Consider the following 16,749-nt stretch of genomic DNA (forward strand, 5'->3'; position numbering starts at 1 on the left):
AGAATTCATATTCGAACAAACAGAATATTTCCGAGAGAAGTTGACGATTTGTAAATTACAAGTTGAAATCGACGCGTAAAAATACTATTTTTTACTATTTTTTTACATTTATAAATTACAATCACATTCGTAACAACTTTTCCCTTTTCCGTGATATTTCAGAAAATTTTCGGAGGTACGACAGGAGTTTAAAAGTTTGTTGAATTAGGACATTGAATAGAACAATAATGAGTCACAAATTCCGTAGTTTTCATGTACAAAGAGAAAAAAAAGTGCCAAGCGCTGCTAAAGCAGTTTTTACTTCAGAAAAAAAAATCGGAAATCCCCACTTTATTTTAATGTCAAATAAGGAGAAAATATTTTCTCACTGATCGAATTATTGGCACGTTATTCGAACATCGAATAGAGTTGGCGGATTTGCTAAGATTTGAACAGGTTATTATGCATGCTGACCTATGCGAAACCTGTGGGTCATAGACCTCCATGGTTGCAGATTTAGGAGATGTTCGCTCCAGAAGTTTCCATTTCATGCCTTTCATTTGATCTTTTACAATATTACGAATAGTGGAAAATTCTCGAAAAAAAACTCACCGCGGAACTCTATTCTCTAAAATGCAAAGCTTACTCTTAAGGGGAGAATTGCCGTCTCGAGCGCTGTTTTGAAGATGATTTTTAGGATGGAATAAATTTTAATGATTGAGTTTTCTGTCTTAAATTATGGTCATATGTTTGTCGATCCTTCAAGAATAAGTGCAAATTTAAAAAAAAAACCTTTTTATTATTATGTACTTTTGTAGGGTTTTTCTAGACGGCGCGCGGAAAACCGCTTCAATTGGCAGCCAGTGTGGCGGATGTAAATGAATTTGAAAGAAAACCAAACATATTTTCAATTAGTATAAGTGTTATGATGGTTGGTACCAGTCAAAAAAAGAATTAACAAAAGGGCCGCACTCTAAGCTTCGATTATCAAGTTATTTTAAAAAACTAAAAAAAAATTATCCAACTCAATTTTGCTACTAAGGTTGAAAAACAATCTAATAAAGGTGCATGCTAAATCTGAGCCCAATTGGCCAATTCTTTATCGAGATATCGTGACTGCCGATTTAAAAAACATAGTTTCAAGAACAACCCGTTTCAATGTTTTACATATACCCTTCGATGAGGCTTAAATGAAATTACTGATACTTACTAGTTAATCAGCCAACTCAGGTCCATAAATGGCTCTTTTTGTCGCATTCTTAGAAACACATCGATCCGCTTATATAGATACGAATGAAATTTTATTTTGTGTTATCATTTAGCATAATTTTTTGTTTGAGTGTACGCGATGTTATTATTATGCCATGTTATTTTGGATGTGCTCCGTTTGAACTTTTGAATAAATAAATAAATACGTTTCAGCAAAAACTTTGATTTTTTCCCAGAGGTTCATCAATTTCCCGAGAAAGTTTAACCGACAACGAAGAGTGTATGAATGCGAAATAAATTAACGATTATTATTTCATGAGATCTTACTTTCACCACTACTTGTGTTCCTTTAGACCATGTATGGTGGTCCAAATCTAGTTTTCCCATCTTCGGGGGTTCATTAGGAAATGGACTTATAATTTCAATAGTTGTTCACTCTCTATGTATCTGAAATTTGTTGTTTTAATTAAAGTTGCTGTTTATTGTAGTCGAATCAAATAGTTTATACTTGCTAATAATTTGATACTCCTGAAGATTCACTTACGTTACTCCTACATCTCATGATTTATAATTGTCTAGATATTTAATACGTTAAGTTCTTTTTTTTTCGTAAAATTGAGCACTAAAAAATCTTCAACAAATTCCCAAACATAGAACTTGTGAGATTTTATTGATATACCACGTCCTGAAATGAATAGGACTCCCATAATTTAAATAATTTGAAAGTTACTTCATAATACGAATTTGATTTTATGTCATGGAACTTGGATTATAAGAACAGATCATAACATCAAATGGAATTTACTGCATATCTACTGATTGATGATATTTTCGATCATATTGTATTTTAGCTATTTATAATCATATTTATTACGTTCATATCACACGTTATTTGCAGTCTAATTAAGAATAAACAATTAAGTAAACATATGAGTAAACAGAGTATGACAAGAAACGTTTTATTACTTATCGTTAACCCAAGAGTACAAGAATTTCATTGACTCAATTTTCAGTTGCTCTGAGTGTGGTTTTCATACATACATTACGATTTGTACTTTTGTGCTGTACCCGTTCCATAAGTCTGATCCCACTTTACGTATGTAGTCAAATCCGATTGTGAGACACTAGATTTAACATAGCTTAGCGCATTTTTAAAATCGTCTGCAGTTACTCCTCGAACATCATCCTCTCGAATGTTTTCCAACTGATGAAACGGTATACTTCTGATTGGCCCCATACTGGCTTCTTTGCAAAGATTAGTCATGTCAGCTCCAGAATATCCTTCCGAAAGTCTCGCAATTTCTGATATATCGTCAAGCGTTAAGTTATGCCGCTCGGAGTGTAGTAGATTTTTGATTATCTGACTTCTGGCACCAAATTCTGGTAAAGGAACGTACAAACGTTTAACCAATCTTCTGCGAGCAGCCTCATCCAGCTCCTGAGGTCTATTCGTAGCACCAATTACCAAAATACGGTCTTCTTCCGCTGTTGCTGCGCCATCCAATTGTACCAAAAATTCAGTCTTCATTCGTCTAGAACTTTCGTGCTCTGTCTCTGATCGTTGAGTCAGCAGAGAATCTATCTCGTCTATGAAGACAACTGAAGGTTGATAAACCCTTGCAACAGCAAATAAAGCTCGGACCATCTTTTCTCCTTCTCCTATCCATTTAGATGTTAATGAACTTGCCGAAATTGAGAAAAAAGTTGACTTGCTTTGAGAGGCTATGCATTTTCCTATTAGCGTTTTACCTGTTCCAGGTGGTCCGAAAAGCAAAATGCCCTTGGGAGGTCGGCGCAATCCTGTAAAGATGTCAGGCCTTAGTAGAGGGAAAACAACGATTTCTTTAATAGTGTTTTTAGCAAACTCCAGCCCTGCAATATCATCCCAAGAAACAGTTGCACCCGAGTCCATAATGTCGTTTTTTATTAATTCCACCATCTTTGGATCAATGTTTTTCAGCCTCTCATCTTCACAGTCATTCATTTCTTGACTTCCGCCATTACTCTTATTTGCTTCATTTTCTTCTTCCTTTCGCTTAATTGGGCAAATAAATTGACTGTTGACAGGTCGTTTGCCACCTAAGGTTTTTTTTTGAGGTAAGACCTTGTTCTTTTTCAACTGTTGTATGTGAAGTTCTTCTTTAGCGGTCCTAAATGACTGAGGATTTCCTTTTTTATAACATGTTTCATCTACTTCATCCTGACTTGAATTGGTTGCAGTTTCATGCCTGGAATAAGCTGAGTGATTATCATGCTGAAATTCTGGCTCATTATAAGCATTGTAATTTTTCTTGGTGAGATTTGTATTCTGATTGAGTGCACTGAAATTCAATTTATTTGAAAAATATGAAGACTGATGTTGATTATCTCTGTTGGAAGAATTTGGTAAACTCAAAACATCATTAGTATCCTGTTTCGGGTAATCCTCGACTTTACAGGATCCAATCTGGTTTTTACTATCAGTATAAGAGCCGCTCTTTTCATATTTGAAACTTTGCTGCTTTGAGGCAATAAAACTTCCGATTTTTCTACAGCTTTTGGGGAGAACCTGAGCTGGTACTTTTCGATTCCTTGAAACTAGATCCTTGGTATTCCAAATATCAAGAATATCCTTAACATGCCGATCAGTAAACTCATTGCTTTTGCAATCTAGCAAATTATCTTCCCGACACACCAAAGGTTTTACAAATTGCAGAGCAGCCTTTGGATCTTCAAGTCCAGATTTCCAATTCACATTTTTCTCAGATTTGTTACCTCTCAAGGTTTCAATCTGCGACCAATAATTGTTTATTCCTGCCTTATCATCTATGAGACGATGGTAGGCTTCCAGACTATTTTTAAGCAAAAGGTTGGCCATATCATCACTGTCACTGGAACAAAAAATAATAATAAATGTACATGTGAAATAAGCATAGGTAGTCATCAATTTTATTCACGGACTTACAATGTCTTAGCACCCAGGTACTTAGCAGCCAGGCACCTACGTTCAGCTGTAACTGTTTCAAAAGCATCTTTGGCAGAGGTGGTGAACTTGAGTGTGTGAAGCGCAGATAAAAAGTTATCTTCAATCAAAGAATCTACAGTTTTTAAGTCACAGCTTTCATTTAACATGGCCATCGCAGGTTGACGGGCAATGTAGAATCCTTAGTAGAACCCAGTTTGATTGTTACTGACCAATGTAAAATATATTTCGATGCAAAATTAGAATGTGCAAAGCTATGGGCATCAAAAGTTAAAAATACGTCTGTAATTAGATATTTTACAGAATAATCAGCTGGGGCCGGGAGATTTAAAACATAGAATAGCTCTTGCTTTACATGAAGATTAGCGGGTGGATAATTAATTATTATTATTTACTACCTACTGTACCCACTGCACAGTGCTGGGCCCGCCAAACGATACCTCGTGTTTGGCATACATATACATATATTTATACATATGTTGTTGGGAATAATCAACAAGTTTCCGAGGATAGCGTGATTTATCGGTAACTAGTTCTCTTTAGATGCCTGTGATTGCGACTTAAAGCAATTCTCTAAGGATTGTGTATCGTAATTACATTGTGATACAGTATTTCAAGGATATCCGACTGCTAGCGATCTCTAGTAGTGATTCTAGAAACTGGTCACGTCTGCAAACGTCACGGTCTTATACCTACAGGAACGCTGCGCCATACATATTTATGACGTCGAGGCTCGAGCAGCATTTTTTGGATGCTATTTGGCAGCTCAGAATCCGATCTGGGTGATCCGCTTAATTAATCTACCAAATGCTCGGGCAAATCCATTCAATGTTTTCGTAGCAAAATGCCAAGTCAAATTATCTCTGATTTGTTAGTTGGTAAGAACACATTTTCTTTTATCTTGTCACATCCTGTTCACGCCGTCGGTAAGAACTGGCTGTACCCAGATAGGAAAATACTGCATTTTTTTATGCAGCCTTCGTTTGTGATCAAAAACATGACAAAATAAAGTGTCTTTATGCGCTTGTAGAAGTTGAGATTGATAGTAATCTGCAAATAGCAAAAAGTAAACGTAACAAAAATTCATCCGTAGATTGACAGAAACAATGATTGTAATGTACCGTTAGATCCACGTGATCCATAGTTCTGGTTTCCTACATATCGCCACATTTTTGCTGTAAGCTATCGTTGAACTCGCGGTTGAACCTCAAACTATTTTACTGAGCATAAGCGTTGACTGAAGACGGCGGCATAAGTTTGCAATATGAGTCGAAGGCAAGCGCGTGCGCGATCCGAAAAAGAATATTACAGTTACGAGAGGCTAAAAGACTGCCTCCATGGTGCATACGATACTTTATGTAACAAAAGTGAGGCTTACAAGTTTTTTTCATATCAGACTACAAAATGGAGCACTTTTGAGGACTAACAAAGAATAGCCGCGAAATGTCTACCTCCGATTTTGACGAAACTTGGCAGGAATGTTAAGTACGCTAAAATAAGAGATACGTGTTTTTTTTATGTCGGCTGAAATTAATTTTAAGGGGGTAAACTACCCCCATGAAATTCTATTTTTAATAAATCCCATGCATAATAAGGGGTTTCTGACGTTGCTCTTTCCAAATCTGAAGTCCAAATTAAAAAGTTCAAAATGGCAGATCCAGCACGGCCAATGTCAATAACGAAAAATCGATCGATTTTCACCAAAAGTAGGTGGAAGCTATTTTCGAGGTCACTGACTGGCTCTGACTACGAAAATTCGAAATTCGAAGCGTCGAATTTCAAAACGGCGGCAGAAAATCATTACAATATCCGCCATCTCTACGAAAATTGGTATCCATATTTGTTTATGGAGTACTTCAGAACCCATCTATTTCTAGTTCAATGAATTTCTTTATTTGCACCACTTGTAACATTGTCCCAAAATCTTAATCGTGTATAGTTTTATTTGAACGGTACAACTGTAGTCAATTCCTACATATACAATGATGGCTATATTTTTTGGTTTCACCGTAACAACCCTTGCTGATATGAATGGTTTCTCTATGGAATAAAGTCATGGCAATAATAAAATTCCGTAAAAATGTGTTTTAAACAAAGTGGCTTTCTACACCAAGTACACGTGAATAATGCGACGTCGCTACATATATGACACTGTAACGTCGAGTCTCATAAGAAAATTCTACTTGACTTTGAAAATGAAGCGGTCTAGTATTCACGAATCCACTTTTGCGCCATGAATATTTGAATAAGTTTAAAAACCGTGGAGACAAAAACTGGTCATGCTTCAGAGATGGTAGCTTGAGAATATTATCTCGAAGGTGAAGATTGATATCATAGTCAAGAAGGATCACCATGTCGGAAAAAACGTCTTACGAAATTTTTCCACACACGAAACCTATATACGGCCAACGATTGAATCTGCCCTGTAGTTCCTTTTGGAATGGTCATCAGTTTCAAGTCTGGATCATCCGGTACTGCTACCTGAGGACTGCGCTCGCATTGTCCACTCCATGAATCAAGTAACAAGACGCTTGCATTACCTGTATTGGGACGATAAACTCCCGGAAGCCAAGTTTGCATACGATCTTCAGCAAGCTTTCCAGACTTGGAAGCCATGATGTAAATATTAGGTGGTCTGAACATAGTTTCTCTCACTCTGAGAGTCCTAATACCCCACTCGTTTCTTTCAATACTACAAGAAGAGGAGATAACAGCGGTCCATCAGCAGATATAGTAGGCTGTATAGTATAAGTGAGTCGCCAAAGATATTGATTGTGCCACAGTTTCAATCTTTTTTCTGATCGACGGGAGTTAACGTTCGCCCGGAATGTATCTCCAAATTGAATATACTTCGATCCGAATTGAATACATTCTGTGGTCCACATTGTTCGATAAGTGGCTTCAATTCACAAACGAAACTTTCGTACCGCTCATTCAAGTTCTGCTCTTGGGCGATGCTTGTCCTTGTTATGTGCTTTGTTATGTACGGGAAACGATTCGGTGCGCTTTTTTGAATTCGTCACTTCGAATTTGGAAATTTCGTGGTCAGATCCATGATCAGTTAACTCGTAGACAGTTCCCACCTACTTTTGGTGAAAATCGATCGCCTTTTCGTTATTGACGTCGGCCATGTTGGATCTGCCATTTTGAACTTTTTAATTTGGACTTCAGATTTGGAAAGAGCAACGTTAGAAATCCCTAGAAATCAAGTTCCCGTGGAATCTGTACAGTAGGCCCTATTAATATTATGCATGGGAATTGTAAAGAATAGCATTTCAGGGGGGTAGTTTACCCACTTAAAATTAATTTCAGCCGTTATAAAAAAACTCGTATCTTTTATTTTAGCATACTTAACATTCCTGCCAAGTTTCATCAAAAACAGAGGCGGACACTTCGCGGTCGTACGTAAAAGTATACTTATTCAAACTACGATGCTCTTTTTTTGTACTGTTGCGGAATAACGATTACTTTACGTATGGAATGCAGGTGAAAGAGTCGTGTAAACCATGCTTGCAGTACGTAAAATATAAGACAACGCTATTTTACAGTAAACGACTGATCCTGTAAATGTGATTTGGACTATAATTTTCCCGGCGTAAATATTGCATGAGAAAAGTGCTGTAATGCACCCTATTATTGTCAGCAAACATTGTCTAAAAATGCGTGCAATACCAAAATAAGGTTTCATCGGTAAAAGTAGAACTGAACAACACACCATTTCATCCGGCAACGGTAACCACATGTAAACAATTTGTGATTGATTGAAATCAACCCCATCAAATAATACTAACACCTTCGAGTACGATCAAAAAAAGATTACCTCACACTTTTTATTCCCATTTTTATTCATATATATATATTTATATTTTTATATACCTTCATGTTGTAAGTGTTCAACAGCGGAGTACAAAATAAATAGTGAAATTAAGATTTGAAAAGTAAAAGCCAAATTAATGAACTAGCATTTATTACAAGAACATCTGTTTAATACAAATATAACTTTGTTAGAAACCTCAAATTTCAATCAAAAAACTTGAGATGTGAATAATTTGATCCAGGTTACATTATTTTTCTTTTTCATATGGTCAAATCACACTGGTTGTTCAATTTCAATGAAATATTTTCTTTAAACATTTCACAGATCGTCTGAAATCAATTTCGAATAAGGTTCATTTGTGTTTCAATAAAGCATAAGTTCATTAATTATAAGCTAAATAATGATTTTGTATACAACGTTTTGAAGAACTGAATGTCTTACATGGAAAACATCACCCAGGCGGTACCTACTCAGATGGCATTCTGTTTCCGAGCAAGAAATTGTAATTATGTCATACATTATTGCATTCGTAGCACCTGAAAAAGACCTAATTTGTCTCTTCGATGAATATAATGCTGTTACTCTTTTTATTGCTCATGAAACTAATACAAGCACCTGAGTTATGGCTACAATTTCCAAAAAATGCGTACATTACAAAAATAACTCAGTCGGTAAGGCTAACACTCCGACATGCCTTCATTGGACGGGTTCTATGGAGGACTTGAAGTTTGAAAGCTTATATTTCAAAAATATAGAGTTTGCAATTATTTTTATGTAACACTAGTAAGACTTAAGCGTCTTTTTTGCCTACGTTTTGTACGTAAAGTGATCGTTTTAGCAACAGTACAATACAGAGCATCGGAGTAGGTAAAAGTGCGCTTTTACATCCTAATATCTAAAGTGCTTTTTTTGTATTCCGTTATAGAAAAAACTTGTGGACCACACTTTTAATACATAAAGTATTATGTGCACCATGGAGACAAAGTCTTTTTCGGTTCGGGTAATTGCAATATTTGTCTTCGGTTAGCGCATGCGCTTGCCTACAACTCGTAAGGGAAACATACGCTCGGGGTTAAAAAGACCTACTTTGCCTCCTTGGTTCACAATCTACTATTCGCACTCTGGCGATGAGAGTGACACAACTCAAAAATAGTCATTTTTCAGTAGAAGTAAATAACTGTGAGTAAAAGCAATGCATGCGGAAGTTACTTGTTGTTCTCTGATCTGTGACGGCCAATTTTTCAACTACAGAAATATCACTTTTCACGCCTATAGATTCGAATTTTGCAAATCCGAATATGATCTCGACTCAAAGATGCCAGTTTTTGAGTCGTGTTACTCTCGACGCCGGTGTGCGTATTGTTCTTAAGCTATAAAGAATGATCTGATTAGTTGATACTAAGAATTAGTTAGGTAGTGGGAGGTTTCTCTCGAACCCTAAGAATTGAATGGAAGCTTTGGAAACAAAATTTGAAAAAAAAATTTCATGAAAAATAGTGACTACAAACTTATAAATCTATCTGATTCGTTTATTGTTAGAATAAAATCTTATTAGGGTAAAAGTCATAGTACTCATTGTAGGTTAAAATAGTACTCGAGATATGAAATTTGACAAAGTTTTCATACCTAGATCAACATTCATCAATTCAACCTGATGTTGACGATTTATTATAATTAAAAATCCGATCAAATCCGTGATAATGCACTATTTGGAGTATCAATAATTATACTAAGTAAACATAGTATGCTCAATATAAAGATAATATGATTGAAGTTTAAAAATGTAAAAATTATTACAGAATTGAATTTTGCAATAATGCATTGTTGCCGCTCCATTCAATTACCGATAGAGAAAAATGTCATAAAATGTGAAAATATCTTTTATTATTTTGGTAGGCAACAGTAATTGAAACGTTGATTTTTATACCTACAGAATTTTTCACATGACATACAGTTCATTTTTATATCAAATGAAAATAGGTGCAACGCTTTCCGAAAAAGCTGATGAATCACTGCTAATAATCTTGAAACAAAACTCATATCAATGCACAATATATTATAAGATGGTAAAAAAATTATATTGACGTATTTCTGCAAATACTTAGTATTATTTAAAAAATTATCGATTAAGGAGAAACAATTGCATTGAAGCTTATTTTGTAAGATATATTATGCGAAAATTGTTGGATCATTTTTAGTAAAATTTTAACGAAATCGATAGAGTTATTTATCCGTATTTTATTTATTTATAATTAATTATCGATATAGTTGATTTGATTTTTTGGCATTTAAATACAGGACTAGTGGCTTCTCAAGTTTCAGGGTGCATGTGAAGTGAACTCGAACGGGGGGGCATAAAATCGACGTATTGTTAAATTATACATGTACGGAAAATTGTGCACCTGAAGCGACAGCAATCAGACTCAAAACCGAGCGCTGGTTGTGGGCGGTCACTCGTCTCGCCCAATCACATATCACGTCACGAATAGGTGGGAACGTGCACCACTTCAAAATCTTACGTTTAAATCAGGACTTTAAATGTGTGGAATTTCGTGCGGATCATATTCTACGAATTGTACAAGTTTATTTCGAAATTATGTCAGTGTAGTCGATATAATATACACCTATGTTTGGAACATAGGTTAGGTTAGGTTTTGCATGAAACAACCATGTAAACCATTGCGAATGTTTTTTTTGTGTATCAGTGTGTATAGATATATACCTATATTTATTTGTTGTGTATATTGAAGAATTGCTTCTAAAAATCTGAAAAAATATTCTTTGCACTTATAATATACGCTTTCAGGCCAAAGAAAAATAATTTTTTTTATCATGCCATATAATACTGTTGAAAAAAATTGTGGAAAGAGTTTTGGAATGGTCTCTTCTTTGGTCTAAAAATGAAAATAAAAGCAAAAAGATTCAAAATTTTTGCGGAGCCCTTGAAGGAATATTGGAGAACAACGAAGAAGTGAATTATATTTTAAACTCTTTCCTCTTCAAAGTGATGAAATCGTGTTGAACTTTGGAAAATCATGACGTTTGCGATTGTGCTTGTATGATCGTGGAAGGAAGTTAGATAAATTGACGAAAATACTATGAATACACTTGCAGCTGATTCTCACTGATCGCTTTGAGGTTATGGCAACCTACTGATATCTATTTGTCGCAACGCGAAAAAAGGCATACCAGTCCAATTCTAAAAGCAATCCTGAATAAAACCATTTAAAAACATGTTCATTTGGGGCAAACATGAAGAAAAGACACGTAAAATACGAAGTTGCGTACATTAAAGAATAGTGAATTCGTTATTTAAATGCCATTTTTTTATTCATGTACATAAGCCAAATGTTCTGGTATTTTTTGGTCAAAATCGCATATAGAATGGGGTTGGTAGGCTCTGTTTTGCGTTTGAAATACGTGGACTTTGATATTTGGGAGATATATACCACAACGTCGAAATCGACTACCCCAGTAGTATTCTGAAGTAAGTCTGCCGATCCAGGCTGCTATTGCAGACACGACGTGTCTACTTCCACATTTGAATGCGGGTCTGATATCAGAATTTGCATTATTCGAAATCTTGCACAAGTTTGTTGTCAGGTGGCAAAACACCGCCGTCAGGGAAGATGCTGTATTGACTCTGTAGAAAGACTTCCCGTAGAATCTTCTTAAATTTGTGCAACCGAAGGCAATGCTACTAGGGTAGGGCACCCCCTTAAGACGGTTTCATCACTCGGGAGATGAAAAAAGTGTAAAATACGATTTGCTCCCTAGGTCAGCAGTTCTGAAGGAAGTGAGCTAGCCGATTCCAAACCGTAGAGGACGGGTATGAAGAATGTCGAAGGTTGAGTTAGGTCACGCGGACGTTAATTTCAACGGTGCAAAAATTTAATTACGTGTGTTTCTTTGTTTTGGAGGGTGCCGGGGCGGGAGGGAGGTTTCAGGGGAGGGAAGACCTTCAATTTCCGATGAGCTTACCTCTGGGAAACCCTCTAAACGCCAAACGTCGATACGCCTGGCGGCAGCCATCTTGGGGCTGGTTATACTCACATAGGTATACAGCTATTGCTTTCTCGTTGAAACTGAAGTTTGGCTGTTAACGTGCCGATCCCCCGCGTAAACCCATTTCGTTTTTTCCTATACTCTTCACGATATATACGGTGCGCCATGTAATACATTATATGTTGAACATATACGATGGTTTCGAACGGAAATTTTCTTGCCTTGGTTCACCCTCCGATCCCTCTGTGATGTTGGTTTTATTCCGGAATTGAGCCTCCTAGAATTTGGGCTTCAGTCCGAGTTCCTACAAAGTATAACCGTGGTTATTAGTTTTTTAAAACCTTGTACTTCCGATGGAACAATTAAATTTTTATCACCATCCGCACGTACTTCAGAAAAATAAATACATAACGAGATTAGACAGAAAATATCTGCAGAAATCTGAAAACCTTACCATCAAAATAGTCTCGTTGACAAGATTCACATTTGATGATGATCATTAGTGAAATAATTGCATCTTTCATTCCTCGTGATAGACATGTATTTCAAAAGTGATTAGCTAGAAGAAGAGAGATTTCTTTCTACCAAGCAATTTCTCTGAAATATTGCTGTACCTAACATATTTCACCTGGGTGAGCTGTGGGAAATTAGGGAAAGAGAGTGAGAATGAAGTTGACCCAATCCTTGTTCCATTTCGCTGTATTTGACTAGCTATTACTGTCCGTCTGCTGCATGAGTTAAACGGGAAAATAAAAAACATATAATTCTCACGTTGAAACATAAAGAATGCATGTCCAATTGCCGTGATGGCCCTTAGAAATAAAAACAGATCCCGAAGATCGATTCGTTCCGCATGCGATAGTATTCGTGTTTCGGAATAAATCGGCCATACCATCTAAATCAAAAGCTAATGATGAGGAAAGAGAAAAATCTGTTGAAAAAATCTCCAGCAGTATTATTTTCCCAATGATAAGTAAACATGAATGAAAAAACAGTCTAAGTTTGTAACAGAAATGAATCTAAGAAAAGTCGATTGAAACAAGCAAAGTTATCAACAATGTCAAGTTCGTGTAAACAATATATTCTAAATGATTAAACTCAGGTGTTTTTCGTTGGATTCAAAAATATTCTCATACGAATTTATTTTTAACCACGCTATACATGACATTTTAAAAATAAAAATTTTCTCAGGATTTTCAATTGGAGATCTCTATGATATAAAAATAATCCCAAAAACATTAACATCGGACCAAAAATACTAGACATGAAACATTTTGAACGTTGTAATTATAAAGCCTTTTCTCAAATTGTTCATATTTTAGCTTGTGTTAATCGAATTTTCTGAAATTCCTTTCTATTATATCCATACATTAGGGAAGTAAGATGATTGATATTTTTCTGACGGTTTTTTTCTGTATTCCTAAATTTTGATTCTGACAGCTCGGTGACTGCACACTGTATTTCATAGTTTTCTTTTTTCCAGAGTAACGATGACGTCTCGAACTCTGAAAAAGTTACGGTATTTGTTATTGCGTTCGTGTGTCGGCTCGTAAAAAGTTTGAAAACTTAATGAAAACACCGAACTTATTCACTCACTCTGAGCTAATGGTCCGCTACTGATATCTGAATCCCACGTATTACGTACTTTTACAACAACTTTCAGAATTCTCAATAACCGCACAAGCATAGTAGCAAAAACTATCATTTTCCAAAATTTGAAACATTTCATTGCCCTAGCAAAAAAGGTTGTAAAATACGTATCGTCGCGTCATCGGCACTCAGCCATTTACTTAAGAGGTTGCTACAGTCAGTCTTTACCGATCGTGTTGAATTATCTTGACTATTATCAGAGCTTACGTACTGATCTGAAAATGCCGTAACTACGAAATTCTACATGCAACTCCGAATACAAATATGAACCTAATAGAAAGTTTGTATTAAGCAACAACAATCCTAAGAACTGTATTCCTGTAATTGAATTACCATTTATTGTAAGAATACATTTCCTAGCCTTATTCTCGGATGAAATAAAAAAGTTTTTAGATATTTTTTGTTCGGCATTGCATGTAGAATTGTGATAACTGTGGCGTTTTCGCGTCAGACGAGCTGCGTAAGCTTTCATAATGCGGTCAAAAAGAGTGACGTCTTACTCAGTCGGTAGAGACTGAATACAGCATTCTCTTAAGAGAAGGTCCGAGTGCCGACGAAGAGAGTAACTTGTATTTTACAATTCTTCTCTAGTAACTGAATCGTTTCAAAGCGTGGGAAGTGATAGTGTTTAAAATTACGCTTGTGGGTTGGCATAACAAAATTTGCAGATTGATCTTAAAGTAGGACATTAAATATAGAATTCAGATATCAGTAGCGTACCATGATCATGACTAAATTTGTCACGTCAGACATAAAATTTTGCCTGTATCTATAAAGTTTTATGAAACGAGTATTTTGCCGCCAAGTTTAACTGATTGTATTTGCAGTCAGTTCCTAGATATTGGTTAAAATGACGTAATAAATTTGAAATTTCACTGACGTGTTTTCTTAAGATTGCAATTCTGAGATATTTGCCTATAGACATAGCCTAGTTATAATATAAAAACCTATGTACCCTTGATATATAAACCTTGGTTCGAAGTATCCAAGGCGCTTGTATCCGGGAAAATTACAGCCAATTATTCATAAATTATGAGTGTCTGGAAAAAGAAAAGAAAAGAAAAAACAGATCGAGTTTCTCGACTTAAGAAGGGGTTAGGGGTTCACGTGTCGTCGAAGGTGCATATGCATGTTATTGTCGAATGTTGAGGGTAGAACAGCATCTGCCTCCGAGGGCCAGCTAAGCAAATACAAGCAAGATTAACTCCTTGGTCGTTGCAGGCGTTTGTAACAGTTTTTCAAGGCTTATGGCCCCCTTTTGTCTAAATACCCGATTAAATTACGCGCGCGTGCCACCCGGCCCTCGTGGTCGGTAATAAGCCCGCTGCGGTTGTCGGAAGAAAATGATAGAATCGGATTTGTTATCTGTTTTTCGTAGCTGGCGCGTGTCTCCTGCGGCTCTTTTCATTCTATCCCTATACCCGTCGATTTTCAAAAGCTCACCCTCTGATTTTCATTTCTTAGCATCGCGCTTGTTGCACGCGAATAGGTTATAGAGTATAGATAAGAGAGAAAAGGAATTATAACCATTGGCAGTGTTGGTAAAATGATAGTAAAATTTGTGCCTGTATAGATTACGAATAATATCATCAGATTTTTGGTTGTTGAAAATTTCACGCATCAATCTTATCCGATGCATTACAATTATACTGTTTATCTCTTTCCCTCACAATGCAGGGATGCTCAGTGTCCAACCACGAAAATCTCCGTGCCCTATCCTTATCACAGTTTGTTTGCAACTTCAAATGATCTTTGTTACTTCGTATAACCCCAAAAACCCCCGAGTAACAAGTTTCGGCCAGAATCATCGAATTTAAATAGTTTTTTCGATTTTACATCCGCCATATTACATCCGCCATATTACATCCGCCATCTTTGATTTGGAAATTTTCAAATTCTGATTCTAGACTCGTGATCAGCGACTCCAAAACCCCCGGGTAGCAAAATCCAGTCCAAGATGTTGCGTTGAGAAATGTGTGACCGAAAGGATTAATAGCCCGAAAGACAAACGTAGACTTCCTATTTTAACGGGAACTTAAATGTTTACTATTCAAAACGGCGAATTTGCAAAATCATAGATTTATACATGGGCAACAAAGAGAAATATTCCTTACCTGTTTGTATTCAATGAATTACTTTTTTTCTGCTAAATGTCTACTATTTTTAGGCGAATGCAATTACTCTGATTTCACGCGAATTGATTTAATGCTCTTTAGAGAATCACGATGTTTCAAGCGAACTGATTCAGCTTATTTTCCGGAGAAAAATATAATACTACATTAAGAAGGTTACACCTTCGCTAGATAAAAAAAAGACGTGAGTATTTTTCTAGTTCACTGTATGACCTGATCTGTAGAGAAAGCATCTCTTATTTTGTACTGTATCCAAAATTCGACGGAATTCTCACGATAACTTAAACTAATTTAAATGTTAACTAAACCATTCCTAATACTCAATTTTTAATTGTCTATCAATGCCCACGACACGGCTTCTCACTACCTATACAGAGAAGTATCTATCTAGTATAGTAAGCTTATCGTGATTGTCATACGACAAAAAAAGCATCAACTCTGATGATGGAAATTGATTAACAAAAATTTCCTACGAGTAACATTGACTCTTAAAGAATATCACACATTAATAGTAAATTCTTTAGCCTTCTTGAAATCGTAGCAATTCTTTTCTAGAGTTACATTGCAAGTTTATAATCTTCAATTTGTGGATAAACTCTATAACAGCCCTCTATTGTAAAAAAAAATATTTTCAAAAACGACTCAGGCTGACCAGTGCCCTTAATTATTTAGAATTATCTGATAGTTTCAATTCTAGCTCGACTTCAAAAAAATCCGATCATTTGTACGAATTTTCTCAACTTTGTGAACTAAATCGTTCTATTTGCATGATTTCAGATTGGTTCTTCAATTAGACTGCCGCGCTGGCATGAGAATGCGACTAATTTCACATTGGTAGACATGTCATGTTTCACACTGATCTGAAATGTAATGAGTCTTGCATTTTGACATACCTGAGAAATTCTGAAATTTTAACATTACTCCAAAAGTTCTGATAACATAGTGGTATGTTCCAGATCAACTTGTCTCGTAACTTTTAGCTTTATAAAATCTCT

General features: G+C 35.9%; 1 protein-coding gene across 11 annotated transcripts; it reads right to left on the bottom strand.

Annotated features, from left to right (window-relative positions):
- Positions 1–1,697: 1,697 nt before the first annotated feature.
- Positions 1,698–5,090, bottom strand: LOC107227029 (fidgetin-like protein 1). Of its 11 annotated transcripts, none has more exons than XM_046740053.1 (4): positions 4,553–5,073; positions 4,133–4,331; positions 2,938–4,058; positions 1,698–2,847 (listed from the first exon to the last, which is right to left on the bottom strand). In XM_046740053.1, exons 1-4 carry the CDS (start codon positions 4,602–4,604, stop codon positions 2,231–2,233), a joined length of 1,989 nt encoding a protein of 662 aa, XP_046596009.1. In that variant the 5' UTR covers positions 4,605–5,073; the 3' UTR covers positions 1,698–2,230. The 11 variants fall into 11 exon arrangements, with proteins under 11 accessions (XP_046596009.1, XP_046595980.1, XP_046595973.1 ...); XM_046740058.1 differs by having other exon boundaries at positions 2,396–2,568; positions 2,654–4,058; positions 4,553–5,090; XM_046740024.1 differs by having other exon boundaries at positions 1,699–4,058; positions 4,562–5,070.
- Positions 5,091–16,749: the final 11,659 nt, after the last annotated feature.

Source organism: Neodiprion lecontei, chromosome 1 (genome assembly GCF_021901455.1).
Source record: "Neodiprion lecontei isolate iyNeoLeco1 chromosome 1, iyNeoLeco1.1, whole genome shotgun sequence".
NCBI classification, from domain to species: Eukaryota; Metazoa; Arthropoda; class Insecta; order Hymenoptera; family Diprionidae; genus Neodiprion; species Neodiprion lecontei.

Coding starts and splice junctions, on each gene's coding strand:
- LOC107227029 (XM_046740017.1), bottom strand. CDS start 4,604: ATGCCAAACACGAGGTATCGTTTGGCGGGCCCAGCACTGTGCAGTGGG. Junction 4,332..4,552: donor AGCACTGTGCAGTGGGTACA/GTAGGTAGTAAA, acceptor GGTTCTACTAAG/GATTCTACATTGCCCGTCAA. Junction 4,059..4,132: donor TACCTGGGTGCTAAGACATT/GTAAGTCCGTGA, acceptor TTTTTGTTCCAG/TGACAGTGATGATATGGCCA.